The sequence below is a fragment of the Oncorhynchus mykiss genome, chromosome 12 (genome assembly GCF_057628025.1).
Source record: "Oncorhynchus mykiss isolate SJ-2025 chromosome 12, ASM5762802v1, whole genome shotgun sequence".
NCBI lineage: Eukaryota > Metazoa > Chordata > Actinopteri > Salmoniformes > Salmonidae > Oncorhynchus > Oncorhynchus mykiss.
The window spans coordinates 14107463-14130448 of record NC_143033.1 but is presented as its reverse complement, the minus strand read 5'-3'; the positions used below and the strand labels follow the sequence as shown (position 1 = coordinate 14130448).

At 43.7% G+C, this 22986-nt stretch overlaps 1 protein-coding gene across 1 annotated transcript; it reads left to right on the top strand.

Annotated features, from left to right (window-relative positions):
- The first annotated feature begins 4737 nt into the window (after positions 1 to 4737).
- On the top strand, positions 4738 to 22683 carry LOC110536988 (keratin, type I cytoskeletal 18). The gene is made up of 11 exons (XM_036936959.2): positions 4738 to 4850; positions 6903 to 7173; positions 7521 to 7646; positions 8158 to 8240; positions 8591 to 8747; positions 13868 to 14035; positions 16228 to 16353; positions 17340 to 17462; positions 17567 to 17661; positions 19759 to 19784; positions 21886 to 22683. Exons 2-11 carry the CDS (start codon positions 6910 to 6912, stop codon positions 22011 to 22013), a joined length of 1296 nt encoding a protein of 431 aa, XP_036792854.1. The 5' UTR covers positions 4738 to 4850; positions 6903 to 6909; the 3' UTR covers positions 22014 to 22683.
- Positions 22684 to 22986: the final 303 nt, after the last annotated feature.

Below are 22986 nucleotides of genomic sequence, written 5' to 3'. Positions count from 1 at the left end.
GCCCTCTCTTGGAGATTGTACTGCCCTCTCTTGGAGATTGTACTGCCCTCTCTTGGAGACGTAGCTTGTTACTGCCCTCTCTTGGAGACGTAGCTTGCTACTGCCCTCTCTTGGAGATGTAGCGGGCTACTGCCCTCTCTTGGAGATGTGCTGCCCTCTCTTGGAGATGTAGCATGCTACTGCCCTCTCTTGGAGGTGTACTGCCCTCTCTTGGAGATGTAGCGTGCTACTGCCCTCTCTTGGAGGTGTACTGCCCTCTCTTGGAGATGTAGCGGGCTACTGCCCTCTCTTGGAGGTGTACTGCTCTCTCTTGGAGACGTAGCTTGCTACTGCCCTCTCTTGGAGGTGTACTGCCCTTTCTTGGAGATGAAGCATGCTACTGCCCTCTCTTGGAGATGAAGCGTGCTACTGCCCTCTCTTGGAGATGTACTGCCCTCTCTTGGAGATGTAGCGGGCTACTGCCCTCTCTTGGAGATGTACTGCCCTCTCTTGGAGATGTAGCGGGCTACTGCCCTCTCTTGGAGATGTACTGCCCTCTCTTGGAGGTGTACTGCCCTTTCTTGGAGATGAAGCATGTTACTGCCCTCTCTTGGAGATGTAGCTTGTTACTGCCCTCTCTTGGAGATGTACTGCCCTCTCTTAGAGATGTAGCGTGCTACTGCCCTCTCTTAGAGGTGTAGCTTGCTACTGCCCTCTCTTGGAGATGAAGCATGCTACTGCCCTCTCTTGGAGATGTAGCGTGTTATTGCCCTCTCTTGGAGATGTAGCTTGTTACTGCCCTCTCTTGGAGATGTACTGCCCTCTCTTAGAGATGTAGCGTGCTACTGCCCTCTCTTAGAGGTGTAGCTTGCTACTGCCCTCTCTTGGAGATGAAGCATGCTACTGCCCTCTCTTGGAGATGAAGCATGCTACTGCCCTCTCTTGGAGATGTACTGCCCTCTCTTGGAGATGTAGCTTGCTACTGCGCTCTCTTGGAGATGTAGCTTGCTACTGCGCTCTCTTGGAGATGTAGTGTGCCACTGTCCTCTCTTGGAGATGTAGCTTGCTACTGCCCTCTCTTGGAGATGTAGTGTGCCACTGCCCTCTCTTGGAGATGTAGCTTGCTACTGCCCTCTCTTGGAGATGTAGTGTGCCACTGCCCTCTCTTGGAGATGTAGCTTGCTACTGCGCTCTCTTGGAGGTGTACTGCCCTCTCTTGGAGATGTAGCTTGCTACTGTGCTCTCTTGGAGATGTACTGCCCTCTCTTGGAGACATAGCTTGTTACTGCCCTCTCTTGGAGACATAGCTTGTTACTGCCCTCTCTTGGAGATGTAGCTTGTTACTGCCCTCTCTTGGAGATGTAGCTTGTTACTGCCCTCTCTTGGAGACGTAGCTTGTTACTGCCCTCTCTTGGAGACGTAGCTTGTTACTGCCCTCTCTTGGAGATGTAGCTTGTTACTGCCCTCTCTTGGAGACGTAGCTTGTTACTGCCCTCTCTTGGAGATGTAGCTTGTTACTGCCCTCTCTTGGAGACGTAGCTTGTTACTGCCCTCTCTTGGAGACGTAGCTTGTTACTGCCCTCTCTTGGAGACGTAGCTTGTTACTGCCCTCTCTTGGAGACGTAGCTTGTTACTGCCCTCTCTTGGAGATGTGGTGAATGCCAGTGCTGCAGTCTTGAAGATCTGGCTTATGCTATGTCAGGTTTGCCCAATTCCAGTCCTGGAGGGCTGAAACACTTCTGCTTTTTGTTTCTACCTGGTAGTTAATTGCAGACACCCGGTGTCCCATGTCTGGTCCCTGATTAGAAGGTGAGAAGCTTTTCGTCCCTCCAAGACTGGAATTGTGCAGCCCTGTGCTATTTCCTCCATAGTGGAGCCTTTTTCACTAGCTGGCAACAGTTACCTTTCTAATGCTACCTTTCTAACAGCTACCTTTCTAACTGCATTGTGTCACTAAGACTTCAATATTACTTGTATATTTTCTTTGTCAGACCTAATACCTCTTTGTCAGACCTAATCTCTCTTAGTCAGACCTAATATCTCTTTGTCAGACCTAAAAACACAGTGATGTTCAGAACATGTAGTAACCATTGTAAGCCACAAGGTGGCAACAATACCTTGCAGATAATAAAAAAGTCTCTAAACTTCTGGCTGTCATTGGATATTCCTTAAATGGTTGCCAAACAAAAGCCCTATACAGAGGATTATTCACTGACGATAGTCAAATCATAAACCAATGGAGGATGTATTCGTAGTCTCACCAATGCAAATTATGTAAACATCATAAAAAGTATTTTTGCCATCCTTTACAAAATATGATATAAATGGCAGCTAACTTTCAAAGCTTGTACAACAATGACTGTGTGGTGTTTAACCTGAATTTTCTTCTCAAAGTGTGTAGCATATGTTATTCAAAAAAAGAGTGACAGATGCACTTTACCACTGAACCGCAATAACGCTTCAGGCTAGATACAGTATTTGCATGGTTCCCCTCCTGTGGACGTTGTACAGTAGGATGCAAAACATTCACCAATCACCTGACAATATGACTAGTATATATCTGAGACAGAATATCTCACTCTCCTTATTTACTTGTTTTTTTCTCCTCCACTGTATACTCAGTCCTCTTTTAACCAACGTGTTGAAAACAACTGTCAACATAGGACAAAATGCACGTTGTCTACAGTGAAACTCGTAGAGCAGGATTTAACTGACAGACCAAAGACTACTTAGTGACAGGAGATTCTTTGATCTACTACACAACTTGAGGCAAAATGTCCGCTGTACCTGCTCCACATTTGTAGTCTTGTTACGTATTCACACTATTCAGCTCTGTTGAACAGAGGAAGGAGGGAGAAAGGAAAACCAGACCAGAGCAACATTAATCACATGAATCATCAGGCAGTTTACAGAGAGGCGTCAGGTTGACAAGACGGTCAACAGTACTTGAATATTTGAGATAAATGTCTTCAGGATACAGCTTTTTACAACACTACATACTGTATGTCTTTTGTGTGCCCTCTATTTTGCTCTATGATGCTATTTCATAGTATGTATGGACTAACACCGTATGAAGAAGTGTAATAACAGTGCATTGAGGCCAAGCTCAGTACCAGCTACTGTGGAACCTCAGGAAGCGCACCTGCTGAGACCTGTTGGAGGGAGATATTGTGGTTATGGCGGCAGGAAGTCAGGAAGTCATCAAGTTGGGATGGACCTTACTGTAGAGCAGGTGTGTTGGCTGTGATCAACCTGATTAACGTCACAGAGAGATTGGGGGGGGGGCACAGTTTACAAGAGGAAGACAGACTTATAGGAAGACCAGCAAATCCACAGTGTCTCCACAGTGTCTCTCTCTCTCTCTCTCTCTCTCTCTCTCTCTCTCTCTCACTCTCTCTCTCTTGCTCTCTATTCTCTCTCTCTCCTTCTCTACCTCTCTCTCTCTTCTCTCGCTTGCTCTCTCAAACATTGTTGTGTTACAATTTTTAGCACTGCCTCAGACCCCTTGACGTTTTCCACATTTTGTTACGTTACAGCCTTATTCTAAAATGTGTTAAATAGATGTTTTCCCCTCATCCTCTCATCAATACCCCATAATGAAAAAGCAAAAACAGGTTTTTCGATTTTTTTGCAAATTTATAAAAAACGTTTTTTTTTATCCAGTCCCTTTACTAAGTACTTTGTTGAAGCACCCTTGGCAGCGATTACAGCCTCGAGTCTTCTTGGCTATGACACTACAAGCCTGGCACACCTGAATTTAGGGAGTTTCTCCCATTCTTCTTTACAGATCCTCTCAAGCTCTGACAACTTGGATAGGGAGCATCGCTGCACAGCTATTTTCAGATCTCTCAAGAGATGTTCGATCAGGTTCAAGTCCGGGCTCTGGCTGGGCCACTCAAGGACATTCAGAGACTTGTCCCGAAACCACTCCTGCGTTGTCTTGGCTGTGTGCTTAGGGTCGTTGTCCTGTTAGAAGCTGAACCTTCACCCCAGTCTGGGGTCCTGAGCACTCTGGAGCAGGTTTTCATTGGTCAACTCTCTGTAGCCTCAAGGGTCTTAAAATACAGCCTCATACCTCCTAAACTCCTTAGGATAAACAGTCAAGCCCTTCTATAGCCCTCTCATTAGAATCGATATAGCCAATCACCTAAACTCTTCAGAAGTGATAGAACTATTTAGTATTGACATAGCCACACATGCAGTATAACTATTTAGTATTGACATAGCCACATATATACAGTAGAACTATTTAGTATTGACATAGCCACACATACAGTAGAACTATTTAGTATTGACATAGCCACATATATACAGTAGAACTATTTAGTATTGACATAGCCACATATATACAGTAGAACTATTTAGCATTGACATAGCCACACATACAGTAGAACTATTTAGTATTGACATAGCCACATATATACAGTAGAACTATTTAGTATTGACATAGACACACATACAGTAGAACTATTTAGCATTGACATAGCCACATATATACAGTAGAACTATTTAGTATTGACATAGCCACACATGCAGTAGAACTATTTAGTATTCACATAGCCACACATACAGTATAAATCTATTGACATAGCCTTCTGTTGTTTGATTAGACCAATTCTCTTTCCTTATTTAAAAATATTTGATTTTACTCTACTGAATGAAGTTCAGGTGACTTCTAGCTACCTGCAGGAGAGAACAACTCCAATGTCTTACAGAAGCTTCAGAGGCTACACCCACTTTTAGATGTGGCCCCTCCCCATTTCTCACCTCTATATTAATGCACCTGTTGCATTAGTCTCACAGTAGACTCAGCATTCTCCAGGATCCCTCTCTCCCTCTTTCTCTTTCTCACTGAAGAAAACAGAATCCAGGTCAGTGGTTTCATTTCACTATTTCTATAGATAATCAAGTTTGTCTGAATAACTGGAATGAAATTTATTTTTGAAAACAGTAAATGTGTAATGACAAAAACATTGAAAACGAAGTTATAATGAAAGATTGTAATTCATAAGATTATAAATTATTGTTCAAATATCTTTATTTGTGCCTTTATCACCTTATTTCTATATGTTTCTCTACTCATCACATCACAAAGGAATGTTTTATTTTTTCTGATGTTTTGTCGTTGGTGGGAGAAACTCACAGAGTATTAAATGACAGAGAGAGTTCTACCTATTGAACGGCCCACCCACTGGTCCAATCAGCGTTGTTTCCACCAAAACACTCAACGTGATGACATTAAATTCACTTTGAAAACTGATCGAATTTGCAAAAAGTCCTCAACGTTAGGGAATTGTGTATGTTTTTCACCCAACTTTTCCCCTAAATCCAATGACAGGGTGACATTTTTGGTTGATTTCACATTGAATTCATTTTAGCGGACAACTCAACCAAATGTAAATCCAAACTAGACGTTGAACTGACATCTGTGCCCAGTGGCTGGTGACTGTGGACACTGTCTGTTTACCATGCAAACACCAAACAATACTAGTATTGTTTTAGACAGAACATAACTATGAACTCCTTAATCTGAACTCATGTCTGTTCTTGGTTTTGTGATTTCTGTCATTGACAAGAGGTAAAAACTAGCTTTCTAACTTATTGTTGAATAGAATAATAACAACAATAACTATCCCCATAGTAATGTAAGATATGAAGGGTTTTCTGACAGTTCTTGGGAAACTCTTCTGATACCAGATTGGTAATTTACATGTTGATGATTGTACTGTAAACCGGGATGAAGTAATTGTTGATTGTCTCAAACAGTTTAGTAGTCACAAAGACAGTCTAGTAATCACAAAGACAGTCTAATAGTCATACAAACTGTCTAGTAGACGTGAAGAGAGTCTAGTAGCCATGAAGACAGTCTACTAGTCACAAAGACAGCCTAGTAATCACAAAAAACAGTCTAGTAACCAGTGCTCCCGCACATTGGCTAACCGGGTTATCTGCGTTGTGTCCCGCCAACCCCTCTTTTACGCTACTGCTACTCTCTGTTCATCATATATGCATATATGTCACTTTTCTAACCATATCTACATGTACATACTACCTCAATCAGCCTGACTAACCGGTGTCTGTATATAGCCTCGCTACTGTATATAGCCTTGCTACTGTATATAGCCTCGCTACTGTATATAGCCTCGCTACTGTTATTTTCAACTGTATTTTACCTAACACCTTTTTTGCACTATTGGTTAGAGCCTGTAAGTGAGCATTTCACTGCTGTATTCGGCGCATGTGACAAATTAACTTTGATTTGATTTGATAATCATGAAGACAGTATAGTAGCCATAAAGACAGTTTAGTAGCCATAAAGACAGTTTAGTAGCCATAAAGACAGTTTAGCAGTCACAAAGACTGTCTAGTAGTCACAAAGACAGTCTAGTAGTCATAAAGACAGTCTAGTGGCCATACAAACTGTCTAGTGGCCGTACAGACAGTCTGGTAGTCATAAAGACAGTCTGGTAGTCATAAAAACTGTCTAGTAATCATAAAGACAGTGTAGTTATAAAAATAGTAATCCACTGAGGTTTATCACTGGCTGATTCTTAGTTTGAATAGACAGCAGCGCTGGGCTCATTCAAAATGGCCCCCAGGCTGTGTTCTTTTTAGCCCATGAATATATTGTTTCCGTCTGATCAAAATCATGCACATTTGGTATGTTGACAGACCTGTTATACTAGCCTAAGGTTTACGTGCCTTTAATAATTATTTGCAGACTGCAACAATCAATGGTGTAATGACCTTGATCTATTTTGAGGATTTACATATGAAACTGAGCTGAAGCATCACTAGACTAGAGACATTTTTCTTGCGGCCACATTAGTTATGTGTAGTCGACACAAGTGTGTTTATTACAACAGCGTTCCGACCCTCAAATTTTTATCAGGTCTTCTTCCTCTTTGTCATCTCCCACACAGCGCCGTCATGTCGTCCAGTTTCTCAGTGCGGAGCTTCTCTGTGGGCCGTCAGCCCTCTTTCTCAAGCCTGTCTCTGAGAGACAGCGGCCGTGCCCGCTCCAGAGCTGCCGTGTCCTTTGCCACCAGCCCCCTGACCCGCTCCGCCTCCATCAGCCATGACCTGAACAGAGTTCCAGTCACCCTGAACCTCAATGGGCAGCTGGGCAACCACACCAACGAGAAGGAGGCCATGCAGGGCCTCAACAACCGCCTGGCCACTTACCTGGACAAGGTGGGTGGAAGGTAGCCTAGGGGGTAGAGGTTAGAGAAGCAACCGGAGGCTCGCTGGTTCAAATCCTAGATCTGACTGGAAATCTAGTGTAGCTAGCAGCTATCCTGAACAGAGGAGGCTGGTGGGAGGAGCTTAGGAGGAAGAGCTCATTGTAATATCTGTAATGTCATTAATGGAATGTTATCAGACACATCAGACACATGGAAACCACATGTTTAACCTCATTCCATGGATTCCTTTCCAGCCATTACAATGAGCCCGTCCTCTTCTGATCCTGAGTGCCATCCTGTCGTTGTACCCTTGAGCAAGCACTTTGCAAGATAATGGATAATAAGTCTTGTTCTTAGGTGCGCTCCCTGGAGACGTCCAACGCAGACCTGGAGCTGAGGATCAAGCAGATAATGATTGAGCGCCTCCCTAAAGGTCACGACTTCGAAACCATGATGGCCCAGGCCCACCAGGTGGAACAGGAGGTGGGTTCCCAGTGCCCCTACGTTCCCATGAGCCCTCTCTCTCACCCCACGTAACTTAACCAATGCTCTTTTCTCACTGTACAATGAGGACACTGTGTCTATGTCTGAGTCATGATGTGGATTTACACATTGTGAACATAGTCACGCTCAGTACACACGTGGCCGTACACGTACAGGTTTACCATACAAGTGTTAACACAGTGACTCTCTTTAATAGGAGTTTAACATTAGCAGAAATATACTATTTTACTTAACCTGCGCTAGACTGCCCCACCAGATGGTGGGTAAAAGATGAGCATAAGGCCATTTTAAACGGGTACAGTTTAATGCGTTACCCAATATCCCAAGGATGCACATGGAGTCAGTGTTTCAGTAAGTGAGGGTTAGGTGACAGTGAAAGGGTCAGTTTAAGATACATTAGAGATGATGGAAACCGTCAACTGTAAAATTGTACTAGTACGTGGTAGATATGTGAAAGGTAACGCTTACCCTGATCCCTGTCTTTCCTCAGGTGAGGAAGAAGACACTGGAGAACGCTCGCCTCATGCTGGAGATTGACAATGCTAAACTGGCAGCCGACGACTTCAGGATCAAGTGAGTGTGTTTCTCTGTGTTTGCTTCTGAACATCAGTCCAGTTCAGTTTTGAAGTGAAAGCTTTTCAAACATGGTTTGCAGATGTATGTTCAGGCTCCACACCAACGCTGCACCAAGTAGACAAATATTTGTCTTCATAGTGCCACTGTGTGCTTGTGTGTGTTTTAGTCTGTGTTTGTGTCAGTTAATCCTCCCCCTCCTCCCTCACTCAACCCCCCCCAAGTGTAATGTTGATTTAACTATCTGTATTGAATACTTTAGAAACATTAGTCACCAAAGCTCTCACAATCTCTCCCTTCAGAATCTCTCACTTCTCAATCTCTTCCTCCTCCTCCTCCTCCTCCTCCAGGTGGGAGACAGAGTTGTGCATGTCCCAGTCTGTGGAGAGGGACTGTTTGGCCCTGAAGAAGGCCAAGGTGGACCATGATCAGATCATTGGGTCCCTGAAAGGAGACCTAGACAGCCTGAAGGAAGAGATCTACTTCCTAAAGAAGAACCATGAGGAGGTGAGAGGAGGTCGCTCCGCAGATCAGAACTTTATCCATCCTAAAGCATAAGTCAGAAATTGGAGAGAGGTCGACTTTCTTTATTAAGGATGATGGTATCCCGACAGACAAAACTAGTGGAAACGATGTCATCAAGATGTCATTTTAACCAGTTTTGACCTCTGGGATAGAGGGGCCAGGAGTTTTTCCTCACTTCATTATGAAGCCAGGAAAAACTATGGGTCCCTAGTTATAGCCAGGTTATAACTGAACCACAGATTTTTCCCATGGTCTCCTAGAATGGGGAGATATCTCTGACTGGAGTAAGACAAGGATGTCCTCTGTCACTTTTTCTCTTCTTACTGGCCAATGACCGAATGGTCTGAACTGAATGACAGACCACTGAATCACGTAAGTGGTCTGAAAGTGGAAGAGACTGGTCCTCTGTTCATTTCTGTCCCAGTGGTGGTATCACTCTACATCCCCTTGGAAGCTTGGAGTAGGAACCGGCTCAGACTCTGAAACCCAGCACCGGAGGCCTCTTTGTCTTAAGTAACTCAAAGCCTGAGTAACTCAGGTCTTAGCTTTTTTTACTCAAGTCTACAGAGACCCCTCTCAAAACAGCATTGGTTCACTGGTTGCTCTGCTCTGAATAGGAACACTACAGACCTGTGTGAAGGGATAAGTCACCTTGTACTACTTGTATGTGGCACAGGGTAGAACGATGTGATTGTAAGTTTTGACTGGTGTGAGTGTGCACGTGCCTGCGTCCGTGTGCGTGTGTGTGCCTGCCTCTGTGTGTGTGGGTGCTTGGCTCATCCCTTCCTATTTTCCTCTGGTGTGTGTATGTGTGTGTGTTTGTGTGTTGTCGATAACTGGCCCTAGATGTGCTCGGTGTGTCTATAAAGCTGGTTGTGGTGCCAATGCAGTGGTGCCATATGCTGAGTCTATTAAGATGTGTATTTCGCAGTGAGAGAGAGGGAGAGGGAAAGAGAGAGAGAGAGAGAGAGAGAGAGAGAGAGAGAGAGAGAGAGAGAGAGAGAGAGAGAGAGAGAGAGAGAGAGAAAGAGAGAGAGAGAGGGAGAGGGAGAGGGAGAGAGAGAGCGAGGGGGGGGCAGTGAGAGGCCCCTGAGCAAGGCAGTTAACCCACTGTTCTCCGGGCGCCAATGGCGTGGATGTCGATTAAGGCAGCCCCCCCCCCCACCCCGCACCTCTCTGGGAACAGTGAGAGAGAACAGGGACATGAGCTCACCTTCATCAAGTATTCATGGAGAGGATGTTAATAATGAAGAGGGTCTCTCTGTCACAGTGGGGTGTAGAATTCACTGACCTCTCTCTGTCACAGTGGTGTGTAGAATTCACTGACCTCTCTCTGTCACAGTGGGGTGTAGAATTCACTGACCTCTCTGTCACAGTGGGGTGTAGAATTCACTGACCTTCTCTCTGTCACAGTGGTGTGTAGAATTCACTGACCTCTCTGTCACAGTTGTGTGTAGAATTCACTGACCTCTCTCTGTCACAGTGGTGTGTAGAATTCACTGACCTCTCTCTGTCACAGTGGTGTGTAGAATTCACTGACCTCTCTGTCACAGTGGTGTGTAGAATTCACTGACCTCTCTGTCACAGTGGGGTGTAGAATTCACTGACCTCTCTGTCACAGTGGGGTATAGAATGTCTATCTAAGGTTATCTACACTGTTCTGAAACAGAACCGTTATTTTAAAAGCATGGGAACTGGTTAATAACGTTATTTTAAGTTCCGGCATTTTTTTCTAGTCCCACAATCAAACTCAACAAAGCGCCTATGCAAAGCTCTCACTCCTCCTGAAGCATAGGTTACTGTAGCCTACTGATGATGTTACATAGGTTACTGTAGCCTACTGATGATGTTACATAGGTTACTGTAGCCTAGTGATGATGTTACACAGGTTACTGTATTCTACTGACAACGTTACATAGGTTACTGTAGTCTACTGATGATGTTACATAGGTTACTGTAGTCTACTGATGATGTTACATAGGTTACTGTAGCCTAGTGATGATGTTACACAGGTTACTGTATTCTACTGACAACGTTACATAGGTTACTGTAGTCTACTGATGATGTTACATAGGTTACTGTAGTCTACTGATGATGTTACATAGGTTACTGTAGCCTACTGATGATGTTACATAGGTTACTGTAGCCTACTGATGATATTACACAGGTTACTGTATTCTACTGACAACGTTACATAGGTTACTGTAGCCTACTGATGATGTTACATAGGTTACTGTAGCCTACTGATGATGTTACACAGGTTACTGTATTCTACTGACAACGTTACATAGGTTACTGTAGCCTACTGATGACATTACATAGGTTACTGTAGCCTACTGATGATGTTACATAGGTTACTGTAGCCTACTGATGATGTTACACAGGTTACTGTATTCTACTGACAACGTTACATAGGTTACTGTAGCCTACTGATGATGTTACATAGGTTACTGTAGCCTACTGATGATGTTACATATGTTACTGTAGCCTACTGATGATGTTACATAGGTTACTGTAGCCTACTGATGATGTTACACAGGTTACTGTATTCTACTGACAACGTTACATAGGTTACTGTAGCCTACTGATGACATTACATAGGTTACTGTAGCCTACTGATGATGTTACATAGGTTACTGTAGCCTACTGATGATGTTACACAGGTTACTGTATTCTACTGACAACGTTACATAGGTTACTGTAGCCTACTGATGATGTTACATAGGTTACTGTAGCCTACTGATGATGTTACACAGGTTACTGTATTCTACTGACAACGTTACATAGGTTACTGTAGTCTACTGATGATGTTACATAGGTTACTGTAGCCTACTGATGATGTTACACAGGTTACTGTATTCTACTGATGATGTTACATAGGTTACTGTAGCCTACTGATGATGTTACACAGGTTACTGTATTCTACTGACAACGTTACATAGGTTACTGTAGTCTACTGATGATGTTACATAGGTTACTGTAGTCTACTGACAACGTTACATAGGTTACTGTAGTCTACTGATGATGTTACACAGGTTACTGTATTCTACTGACAACGTTACATAGGTTACTGTAGTCTACTGATGATGTTACATAGGTTACTGTAGTCTACTGATGATGTTACATAGGTTACTGTAGCCTACTGATGATGTTACATAGGTTACTGTAGCCTACTGATGACGTTACATAGGTTACTGTAGCCTACTGATGATGTTACATAGGTTACTGTATTCTACTGATGATGTTACATAGGTTACTGTAGCCTACTGATGGTGTTACATAGGTTACTGTAGCCTACTGATGATGTTACATAGGTTACTGTAGCCTACTGATGATGTTACATATGTTACTGTAGCCTACTGATGATGTTACATAGGTTACTGTAGCCTACTGATGGTGTTACATAGGTTACTGTAGCCTACTGATGATGTTACATAGGTTACTGTATTCTACTGATGATGTTACATAGGTTACTGTAGCCTACTGATGGTGTTACATAGGTTACTGTAGCCTACTGATGATGTTACATAGGTTACTGTAGCCTACTGATGATGTTACATATGTTACTGTAGCCTACTGATGATGTTACATAGGTTACTGTAGCCTACTGATGATGTTACATAGGTTACTGTAGCCTACTGATGATTTTACATAGGTTACTGTAGCCTACTGATGACGTTACATAGGTTACTGTAGCCTACTGATGATGTTGCATAGGTTACTGTATTCTACTGACAACGTTACATAGGTTACTGTAGACTACTGATGATGTTACATAGGTTACTGTAGTCTACTGATGATGTTACATAGGTTACTGTAGTCTACTGATGATGTTACATAGGTTACTGTAGTCTACTGATGATGTTACATAGGTTACTGTAGTCTACTGATGATGTTACATAGGTTACTGTAGCCTACTGATGATGTTACATAGGTTACTGTAGCCTACTGATGATGTTACATAGGTTACTGTAGTCTACTGATGATGTTACATAGGTTACTGTAGTCTACTTATGATGTTACATAGGTTACTGTAGTCTACTGATGATGTTACATAGGTTACTGTAGTCTACTGATGATGTTACATAGGTTACTGTAGTCTACTGATGATGTTACATAGGTTACTGTAGTCTACTGATGATGTTACATAGGTTACTGTAGTCTACTGATGATGTTACATAGGTTACTGTAGCCTACTGATGGTGTTACATAGGTTACTGTAGTCTACTGATGATGTTACATAGGTTACTGTAGTCTACTGATGATGTTACATAGGTTACTGTAGCCTACTGATGATGTTACAAGCGTGATTCAGGAATTAGGGAGAGATGTTTTCAATCAGAATGGATTAACTTTTTCAATGCTAGTTGAGGATACCTCGGTTATCACATTTCCCTTTGGAATTATTAGCCACAAAAAGGTAAGACGTGCTTTTAATTCTAGTGCTGCTCTGCACAAACAAGCTTGTTAGCTAGCTAACGTTAGCTTTGTCCAACATTAAGACAACTCTCGGATGTTCAAAGACATTCAAAGTTCCTCCATAGACTCTGCTCCTCGTAGGTATAATTCTGTGGTCCTAATTCAGATTATGCAGACCATAATAAGATGCCCAGAGCTTCAAGGCAAGCCTCCTCCTCCACCCTTTCTCACTGTAAAATCTCAGTCGCATCTCATGTCCTACACTTGTCTGTCCACAGTGACTGGCAGCACAGTGTAAGGGTTTGGCTTTCGTTATGATTAAACCATTCTGTTACAGCAAAAGACAATTTGCTCTTAATGACTTTCCCATACAGATGTAATCGTTTGCCTACTCCGTAGCAAGCTGCTCCATCCGCACTGAGTATTTTAATGTCGAGCTCAATGTAAAAAATACAATCATCTCAGAGGTTTTAAAAGGAACAGAAAGGAGCGATATAAAAGTACGTTTTGGGGGGTTCGGACCGTTTCAGAACTTTATTTCACTGGTTGGAACAGTGGACGGAACAAAATGAATAATGGTTCTGTTCAGAAAGACACCATTGGAAAAAAGTTCCAACCCCTGGTACTTTGTGACAACATTTGTAATTGATTGATTGATTTATGTATGAATTGTCTCTCTGCAGGAGGTTGAGTCTATGAAGGGCCATATTGCTGCTCAGACTGTGAACGTGGAGGTGGACGCGGGCCGTGGTGGACCTGAACTGGGCACAGTAATGTCAGAGCTCAGAACTCAGTACGAGGGCATCATCAAGAAGAACAAGGACCAGGCTGAGCAGTGGTACCTCAAGAAGGTTAGTGGGGGACTGGCTGGCTGGGGACCTCAAGAAGGTCAGTGGGGGACTGGCTGGATGGGGACCTCAAGAAGGTCAGTGGGGGACTGGCTGGATGGGGACCTCAAGAAGGACAGTGGGGGACTGGCTGGATGGGGACCTCAAGAAGGTCCGTGGGGGAATGGCTGGATGGGGACCTCAAGAAGGTCAGTGGGGGACTGGCTGGATGGGGACCTCAAGAAGGACAGTGGGGGACTGGCTGGATGGGGACCTCAAGAAGGTCCGTGGGGGAATGGCTGGATGGGGACCTCAAGAAGGTCAGTGGGGGACTGGCTGGATGGGGACCTCAAGAAGGACAGTGGGGGACTGGCTGGATGGGGACCTCAAGAAGGTCCGTGGGGGAATGGCTGGATGGGGACCTCAAGAAGGTCAGTGGGGACTGGCTGGATGGGGACCTCAAGAAGGTCAGTGGGAGACTGGCTGGCTGGGTGCATCACCATGCCAGAAACTAGACACTAGAGTTTAGTCTCTAGGGGCTGATTTGTAACATGAGATAAGTGTGTGTGACTCAAATGTTCATGCAAATCTCCCGTTGGCATTGCATGTGTATCTCAAGTTACGATTCATGCGTATCATAGTTATCATATCCAGGTGAACCCAGGTGTGGTATCTAGTAACTTACTGTAGTGTTCTCAGTAACCTGGGGATGCGGTGTGTTCAGGAACGTGTGTGTTACTGTTCTCAGTAACCTGTGGGTGAGGTGTGTTCAGGAACGTGTGTGTTACTGTTTTCAGTAACCTGGGGATGCGGTGTGTTCAGGAACGTGTGTGTTACTGTTCTCAGTAACCTGGGGGTGAGGTGTGTTCAGGAACGTGTGTGTTACTGTTCTCAGTAACCTGGGGGTGAGGTGTGTTCAGGAACGTGTGTGTTACTGTTTTCAGTAACCTGGGGGTGAGGTGTGTTCAGGAACGTGTGTGTTACTGTTTTCAGTAACCTGGGGGTGAGGTGTGTTCAGGAACGTGTGTGTTACTGTTTTCAGTAACCTGGGGGTGAGGTGTGTTCAGGAACGTGTGTGTTACTGTTTTCAGTAACCTGGGGGTGAGGTGTGTTCAGGAACGTGTGTGTTACTGTTTTCAGTAACCTGGGGGTGAGGTGTGTTCAGGAACGTGTGTGTTACTGTTCTCAGTAACCTGGGGGTGAGGTGTGTTCAGGAACGTGTGTGTTACTGTTTTCAGTAACCTGGGGGTGAGGTGTGTTCAGGAACGTGTGTGTTACTGTTCTCAGTAACCTGGGGGTGAGGTGTGTTCAGGAACGTGTGTGTTACTGTTTTCAGTAACCTGGGGATGCGGTGTGTTCAGGAACGTGTGTGTTACTGTTTTCAGTAACCTGGGGATGCGGTGTGTTCAGGAACGTGTGTGTTACTGTTTTCAGTAACCTGGGGATGCGGTGTGTTCAGGAACGTGTGTGTTACTGTTTTCAGTAACCTGGGGATGCGGTGTGTTCAGGAACGTGTGTGTTACTGTTTTCAGTAACCTGGGGGTGAGGTGTGTTCAGGAACGTGCGTGTTACTGTTTTCAGTAACCTGGGGGTGAGGTGTGTTCAGGAACGTGCGTGTTACTGTTTTCAGTAACCTGGGGGTGAGGTGTGTTCAGGAACGTGTGTGTTACTGTTTTCAGTAACCTGGGGGTGAGGTGTGTTCAGGAACGTGTGTGTTACTGTTTTCAGTAACCTGGGGGTGAGGTGTGTTCAGGAACGTGCGTGTTACTGTTTTCAGTAACCTGGGGATGCGGTGTGTTCAGGAACGTGTGTGTTACTGTTTTCAGTAACCTGGGGATGCGGTGTGTTCAGGAACGTGTGTGTTACTGTTTTCAGTAACCTGGGGATGCGGTGTGTTCAGGAACGTGTGTGTTACTGTTTTCAGTAACCTGGGGATGCGGTGTGTTCAGGAACGTGTGTGTTACTGTTTTCAGTAACCTGGGGGTGAGGTGTGTTCAGGAACGTGTGTGTTACTGTTTTCAGTAACCTGGAGATGCGGTGCATTCAGGAATGTGTGTGTTACTGTTTTCAGTAACCTGGGGGTGAGGTGTGTTCAGGAACGTGTGTGTTACTGTTTTCAGTAACCTGGGGGTGAGGTGTGTTCAGGAATGTGTGTTACTGTTTTCAGTTACCTGGGGGTGCGGTGCATTTAGGAACGTGTGTTTGGTGTGTTACAGCTGGAGATGGTGCAGAACGAGGTAAAGGAGTCTAACGAGGCTCTCAGGGGGGCTCAGAGTGAGTTGGTGGAGAGACAACGCTTCCTACAGAACCTGGAGGTGGAGCTGGAGAGTCTGCACAAACAGGTAGGAACTAGGAACCTGTCAACTGGGCGTTGTGTTGTACTGGGGATCTACAGCTGGACAACCAGCACAACTACAGTATCGATGGGATCCTTGCTCTTTTCCCCACCCATGTTATCCTTGTTGACTGTAAATATATCTCACCTTCCTTGATGTTGGGTCAGATACACTCCTTTAGGAGAACCATTTTTGGTTCCAGATAGAATAGGGTTCTTTAAATGGTTCTTCTAGCAGGTTCTAGAGAGCACCTTGTTTCTAAGAGTGTAGGGATCAGTGTTATAACGACACCCATCCCCTGACCTGTATACACAGACTCTCTTCCTTTCTGTAATCACACACTGTATATTTGATGAGAAGGTGTATCAGGTATACATTTAATCTGCGTGTGTACATCAATGTATATTTGATGAGAAGGTGTATCAGGTATACATTTAATCTGCGCGTGTTCATGTGTGCATGCATGTTTGTCTCGTCCTCAGTTTATTTGCATTGCCCCTCCCCCCCTGGAACACTGCTGCTACTCTCTGTTATTATCTATGCATCGTCACTTTAATAACTCTACCTACATGTACATATTACCTCAATTACCTCGACACCGGTACCACATGTATATAGCCCTGCTATTGTTATTTACTGCTGCTCTTTAATTATTTGTTATTTTTATCTCTTACTTTTTTTTGTATTTTCTTAAATCTGCATTGTTGGTTAAGGGCTTGTAAGTAAGCATTTCACAGTAAGGTCTACACCTGTTGTATTCAGCATTTCACTGTAAGGTTACACCTGTTGTATTCAGCATTTCACTGTAAGGTTACACCTGTTGTATTCAGCATTTCACTGTAAGGTTACACCTGTTGTATTCAGCATTTCACTGTAAGGTTACACCTGTTGTATTCAGCATTTCACAGTAAGGTCTGTTGTATTTGGCGCATGTGACAAATAACATTTGATTTGATGTGATTTCTTTATCGGACTCACCCTCTCCACCCCAGGTGTCAGCTCTGAAGGGTAACCTGGGGGAGACAGGTCAGAAGTACAGCCTGGAGATGGAGCGTCTGCAGACCACGCTGTCCCAGCTGGAGGAGGACCTGTCTCAGCTGCGTCTGGACATGCAGGTACTCACTGGTAGCCCAGCGGTTAAGGAGGTGGAACTGTATTCACATCTCCGTTGTTTACAGTAACAAATGGACTAATAAAGTTGTGTTGTATTTTATTGCAGCGCAACAAGACGGACTATGAACAGCTGCTCCGCATCAAGCAGAACTTAGAGATAGAGATCGCCACCTACAGGAGACTGCTGGAGGGAGAGGAGACGTGAGTCACGAGGATGATCGTCTTTATGTGAACGTTTAAAGGGACATTTTCAACTTCATATTCATCATCTCCAGCACCACCCCAACATTAACATACAGTGCCTTGCGAAAGTATTCAGCCCCCTTGAACTTTGCGACCTTTTGCCACATTTCAGGCTTCAAACATAAAGATATAAAACTGTATTTTTTTGTGAAGAATCAACAACAAGTGGGACACAATCATGAAGTGGAACGACATTTATTGGATATTTCAAACTTTTTTAACAAATCAAAAACTGAAAAATTGGGCGTGCAAAATTATTTAGCCCCCTTAAGTTAATACTTTGTAGCACCACCTTTTGCTGCGATTACAGCTGTAAGTCGCTTGGGGTATGTCTCTATCAGTTTTGCACATTGAGAGACTGACATTTTTTCCCATTCCTCCTTGCAAAACAGCTCGAGCTCAGTGAGGTTGGATGGAGAGCATTTGTGAACAGCAGGTTTCAGTTCTTTCCACAGATTCTCGATTGGATTCAGGTCTGGACTTTGACTTGGCCATTCTAACACCTGGATATGTTTATTTTTGAACCATTCCATTGTAGATTTTGCTTTATGTTTTGGATCATTGTCTTGTTGGAAGACAAATCTCCGTCCCAGTCTCAGGTCTTTTGCAGACTCCATCAGGTTTTCTTCCAGAATGGTCCTGTATTTGGCTCCATCCATCTTCCCATCAATTTTAACCATCTTCCCTGTCCCTGCTGAAGAAAAGCAGGCCCAAACCATGATGCTGCCACCACCATGTTTGACAGTGGGGATGATGTGTTCAGGGTGATGAGCTGTGTTGCTTTTACGCCAAACATAACGTTTTGCATTGTTGCCAAAAAGTTAAATTTTGGTTTCATCTGACCAGAGCACCTTCTTCCACATGTTTGGTGTGTCTCCCAGGTGGCTTGTGGCAAACTTTAAACGACACTTTTTATGGATATCTTTAAGAAATGGCTTTCTTCTTGCCACTCTTCCATAAAGGCCAGATTTGTGCAATATACGACTGATTGTTGTCCTATGGACAGAGTCTCCCACCTCAGCTGTAGATCTCTGCAGTTCATCCAGAGTGATCATGGGCCTCTTGGCTGCATCTCTGATCAGTCTTCTCCTTGTATGAGCTGAAAGTTTAGAGGGACGGCCAGGTCTTGGTAGATTTGCAGTGGTCTGATACTCCTTCCATTTCAATATCATCGCTTGCACAGTGCTCCTTGGGATGTTTAAAGCTTGGGAAATCTTTTTGTATCCAAATCCGGCTTTAAACTTCTTCACAACAGTATCTCGGACCTGCCTGGTGTGTTCCTTGTTCTTCATGATGCTCTCTGCGCTTTTAACGGACCTCTGAGACTATCACAGTGCAGGTGCATTTATACAGAGACTTGATTACACACAGGTGGATTGTATTTATCATCATTAGTCATTTAGGTCAACATTGGATCATTCAGAGATCCTCACTGAACTTCTGGAGAGAGTTTGCTGCACTGAAAGTAAAGGGGCTGAATAATTTTGCACGTCCAATTTTTCAGTTTTTGATTTGTTAAAAAAGTTTGAAATATCCAATAAATGTCGTTCCACTTCATGATTGTGTCCCACTTGTTGTTGATTCTTCACAAAAAAATACAGTTTTATATCTTTATGTTTGAAGCCTGAAATGTGGCAAAAGGTCGCAAAGTTCAAGGGGGCCGAATACTTTCGCAAGGCACTGTATGTGAAAATTGCACTTTTCTATGTTTTGTAGTAAAAAAATATAGAGGAAGATAAGTGTTTCCAGAGACATCATCCGTGTGCATCGTGTGATTTTAACCAATTATGAGTAGGCATTGCCTGCTAATTGTCTACTAATTCATTGATGATGTCATTGGAAACGCTTCTCTTCCTCTATCTTTGTTACATATAATGCTATGGTCAGATGTAAATAAGGGGTGCTTAGTACTGTATATCCAGGAAAGTTCTGCTCTCAGTTGAGTTGATTCAAACAGATAATTGTTCTTCCTGGGACATAACATCTTTTGCCAGTGACAATTTCCATGTATCAGTTAAAGTCATTGAGCACATTGTTTTTCCATTATTGATGCAGGATTAAAGAAGTACCATCACCAAAACGTGAGTAACAATACTTTAACTTGACATCACTCTCACATCCTCATTGACACAGGCTAACCTAAGCAAACATCAACAATTACTTACTCAGAAAAACATTGATTGATTGGCGCACAATTGGCCCAGCATCCTCCAGGTTTGGCATGGGTAGGCCGTCATTGTAAATAAAAAGTTGTTCGTAACTGACTTGCCTGGTTAAATAAAGGTTCAATAAAAAATAAAATAAAGTATTAAAATGATTGTGGACGTGACCTTACACCTGGATGGAGAAAGCTGATAAAGGTATCAGTGTGACATTAGGTAATTCCATCCATGGTGTGTGAAAAGAGTCCCCATTCATTCATGAATAGGTCATTTAATTCTCACACAGAGAGACCTCAATTCACCTCAGCCTCTCAAATGGACTGCATGGACTTATCCTGATCACCCATCCTGGTCACCCATCCTGATCACCCATCCTGGTCACCCATCCATCGTTTGTTTCCCTTTCTTTCTTTCGTATCTTCCCTCCTCCTTTCTCTCGTCCCTCCTCCCTTCTCTCATCCCTCCTCCCTTCTCTCGTCCCTCCTCTCTTCTCTCGTCCCTCCTTCCTTCTCTCGTCCCTCCTCCCTTCTCCCTTCTCTCCTCCCTTCTCTCCTCCCTTCTCTCGTCCCTCCTCCCTTCTCTCGTCCCTCCTCCCTTCTCTCCTCCCTCCTCCCTTCTCTCGTCCCTCCTCCCTTCTCTCGTCCCTCCTGCCTTCTCTCGTCCCTCCTCCCTTCTCTCCTCCCTCCTCCCTTCTCTCGTCCCTCCTCCCTTCTCTCCTCCCTCCTCCCTTCTCTCGTCCCTCCTCCCTTCTCTCCTCCCTCCTCCCTTCTCTCGTCACTCCTCCCTTCTCTCCTCCCTCCTCCCTTCTCTCCTCCCTCCTCCCTTTTCTCGTCCCTCCTCCCTTCTCTCGTCCCTCCTCCCTTCTCTCGTCCCTCCTCCCTTCTCTCCTCCCTCCTCCCTTCTCTCGTCCCTCCTCCCTTCTCTTGTCCCTCCTCCCTTCTCTCCTCCCTCCTCCCTTCTCTCGTCCCTCCTCCCTTCTCTCCTCCCTCCTCCCTTCTCTCGTCCCTCCTCCCTTCTCCAACTCACCCTCACATTCACTCTCACCTTCATCGAGCATTTCATTGGTCTGAATGTTCACCAGGCTTAAGGTCCGGGGGGTTACGCTACTGGGGGAAGTTTCCCCTAGGTACAGATTTAGGATCAGCTTCCCCTCCCCCAATCCTAGTCGGGAAACTGCAAAACTGACCCAAGATCAGAATCTAGGTGCAACTTTACCCTACACCAAGCAGTTACCCTGGGAAACGACCCTAGGCTAGCTTGTGTAGGTACTGTCGGTGACTTATAGAGTAAAGTGGAGGTACTCGCTGACAAAGCCAACTGCCCAACACCTATTTACACTGCAGGTTTAAAATAGGGTCAGCGGTGTTGCCTTATGTCAGAATAAAATGTACAACTTGATTCTGTGCTGCTTCCGCCACCCTGGCATCAAATCAAGGGGCCGTGGCCACAGACTAATGGCAGTTTCATAAGCCTGCAAACAAAGCAAACACCCAAAACAGCGCTGTCCCTAGCAACTGCCTTAGGTGTAAATAATACCACAAGTCTCAATGTTGTAACGTAGTGTTGCTGACCACTCACTGCATCAATTTGGTAGCACTTTATTTGGGGTGTACTTACAAAAGGAATTCTTAGCACATTCATAAGCTATACTTAACTCATTCATACACTATACTTAACTCATTCATAAGCTATACTTAACTCATTCATAAGCTATACTTAACACATTCATAAACTATACATAACACATTCATAAGCTACACTTAACTCATTCATAAGCTATACTTAACACATTCATAAGCTATACATAACTCAATTCATAAGCTATACTTAACTCATTCATAAGCTATACTTAACTCATTCATAAGCTATACTTAACACATTCATAAGCAGTAGATATATCATCAACAAGTTGGCAAGTTCATAGGTTGTGTTACAAATCAGAGCCTGTTGGGTTACAGCAATACTGTGACATCCTCTTCCTCATCCTCTTCCTCAACCTCTTCCTCTCGTTTCCCTGCAGAGGAGCCGGATGTGCGGACCAGGAAGATAGTGAAGGTGGTGACTCAGACTATGATCAACGGCAAGGTGGTGGATGAGTCCAGCGAGGTGGAGCAGATACAGGAGGAGGTGAAGAAGAAGAAGAAGTGAGAAGGGCCTCATCATCATCATCATCATCATCATCTTCATATAGCCTTGTTAATGTTATTTTATTGTGTTATTTTTTTAATTAATTTTTACTTTATTTAGTAAACATTTTCTTAACTATAATTTCTTAAAACTGCATTGTTGGTTAAGGGCTTGTAAGTAAGCATTTCACAGTAAGGTCTACACCTGTGTGACAAATAACATTTGATTTGATCGTTTCTTCTCACACATCGTGGTCAAGGGCCAGCCTTACCCACTGACCCTCAGGGGCCTCCACTAACATGGATGTCTGTTTCAATCCCATCATAGTGTTAGTCTTCCCTGTTCCTTTCACAGCCTCATGGATATGTCTGGGGACACTATGAGCTATATAGTATATAGTATGCATACAATAACATAATAACACAATAATATGAGATGTACTGAAAGTCAATGAGATGTATCATATGGCATCTGTCCCTCAGTTGTCACATGACTAACATGGCTGTTGTTTAATAAAATGTTTTGCTTTGTGCATTAAACTGTTTATTTCTATATTTAGGTAACAAGCAATAGACACAGTAAATCTCTTTCAACTGAACTGCATCTTTTGGGCTGGGCTTTCAACAGGCTTTTGTGTCTGTGTCTATGAACTTCTGTAATGTCTGAAATAAAGGTTTGTCTTTTAGTCAAAGTTGGTATTATTTTCTCTTTTATTTTGTTTCATCATCATGGAGTGTCCAAAATACTTCTTATATGTTCAATAACTATCAACCACAATCTACAATGTAAGACGTATTACATCCAACACATTCCACACATACTCAAAACATACTCAAAACATACTCAAAACACATTCTATGAATTCTACACATACTCAAAACACATTCTATGAATTCTACACACACTCAAAACACATTCTATGAATTCTACACACACTCAAAACACATTCTATGAATTCTACACATACTGAAAACACATTCTATGAATTCTACAC

Bases quoted from the DNA above. Each gene is read 5' to 3' on its own strand.
- LOC110536988 (XM_036936959.2), top strand. From the start codon at position 6,910: ATGTCGTCCAGTTTCTCAGTGCGGAGCTTCTCTGTGGGCCGTCAGCCC. The intron at 8,241-8,590 runs GTGAGTGTGTTT...CTCCTCCTCCAG, and splicing joins GCCGACGACTTCAGGATCAA to GTGGGAGACAGAGTTGTGCA. The intron at 19,785-21,885 runs GTGAGTAACAAT...GTTTCCCTGCAG, and splicing joins AGAAGTACCATCACCAAAAC to AGGAGCCGGATGTGCGGACC.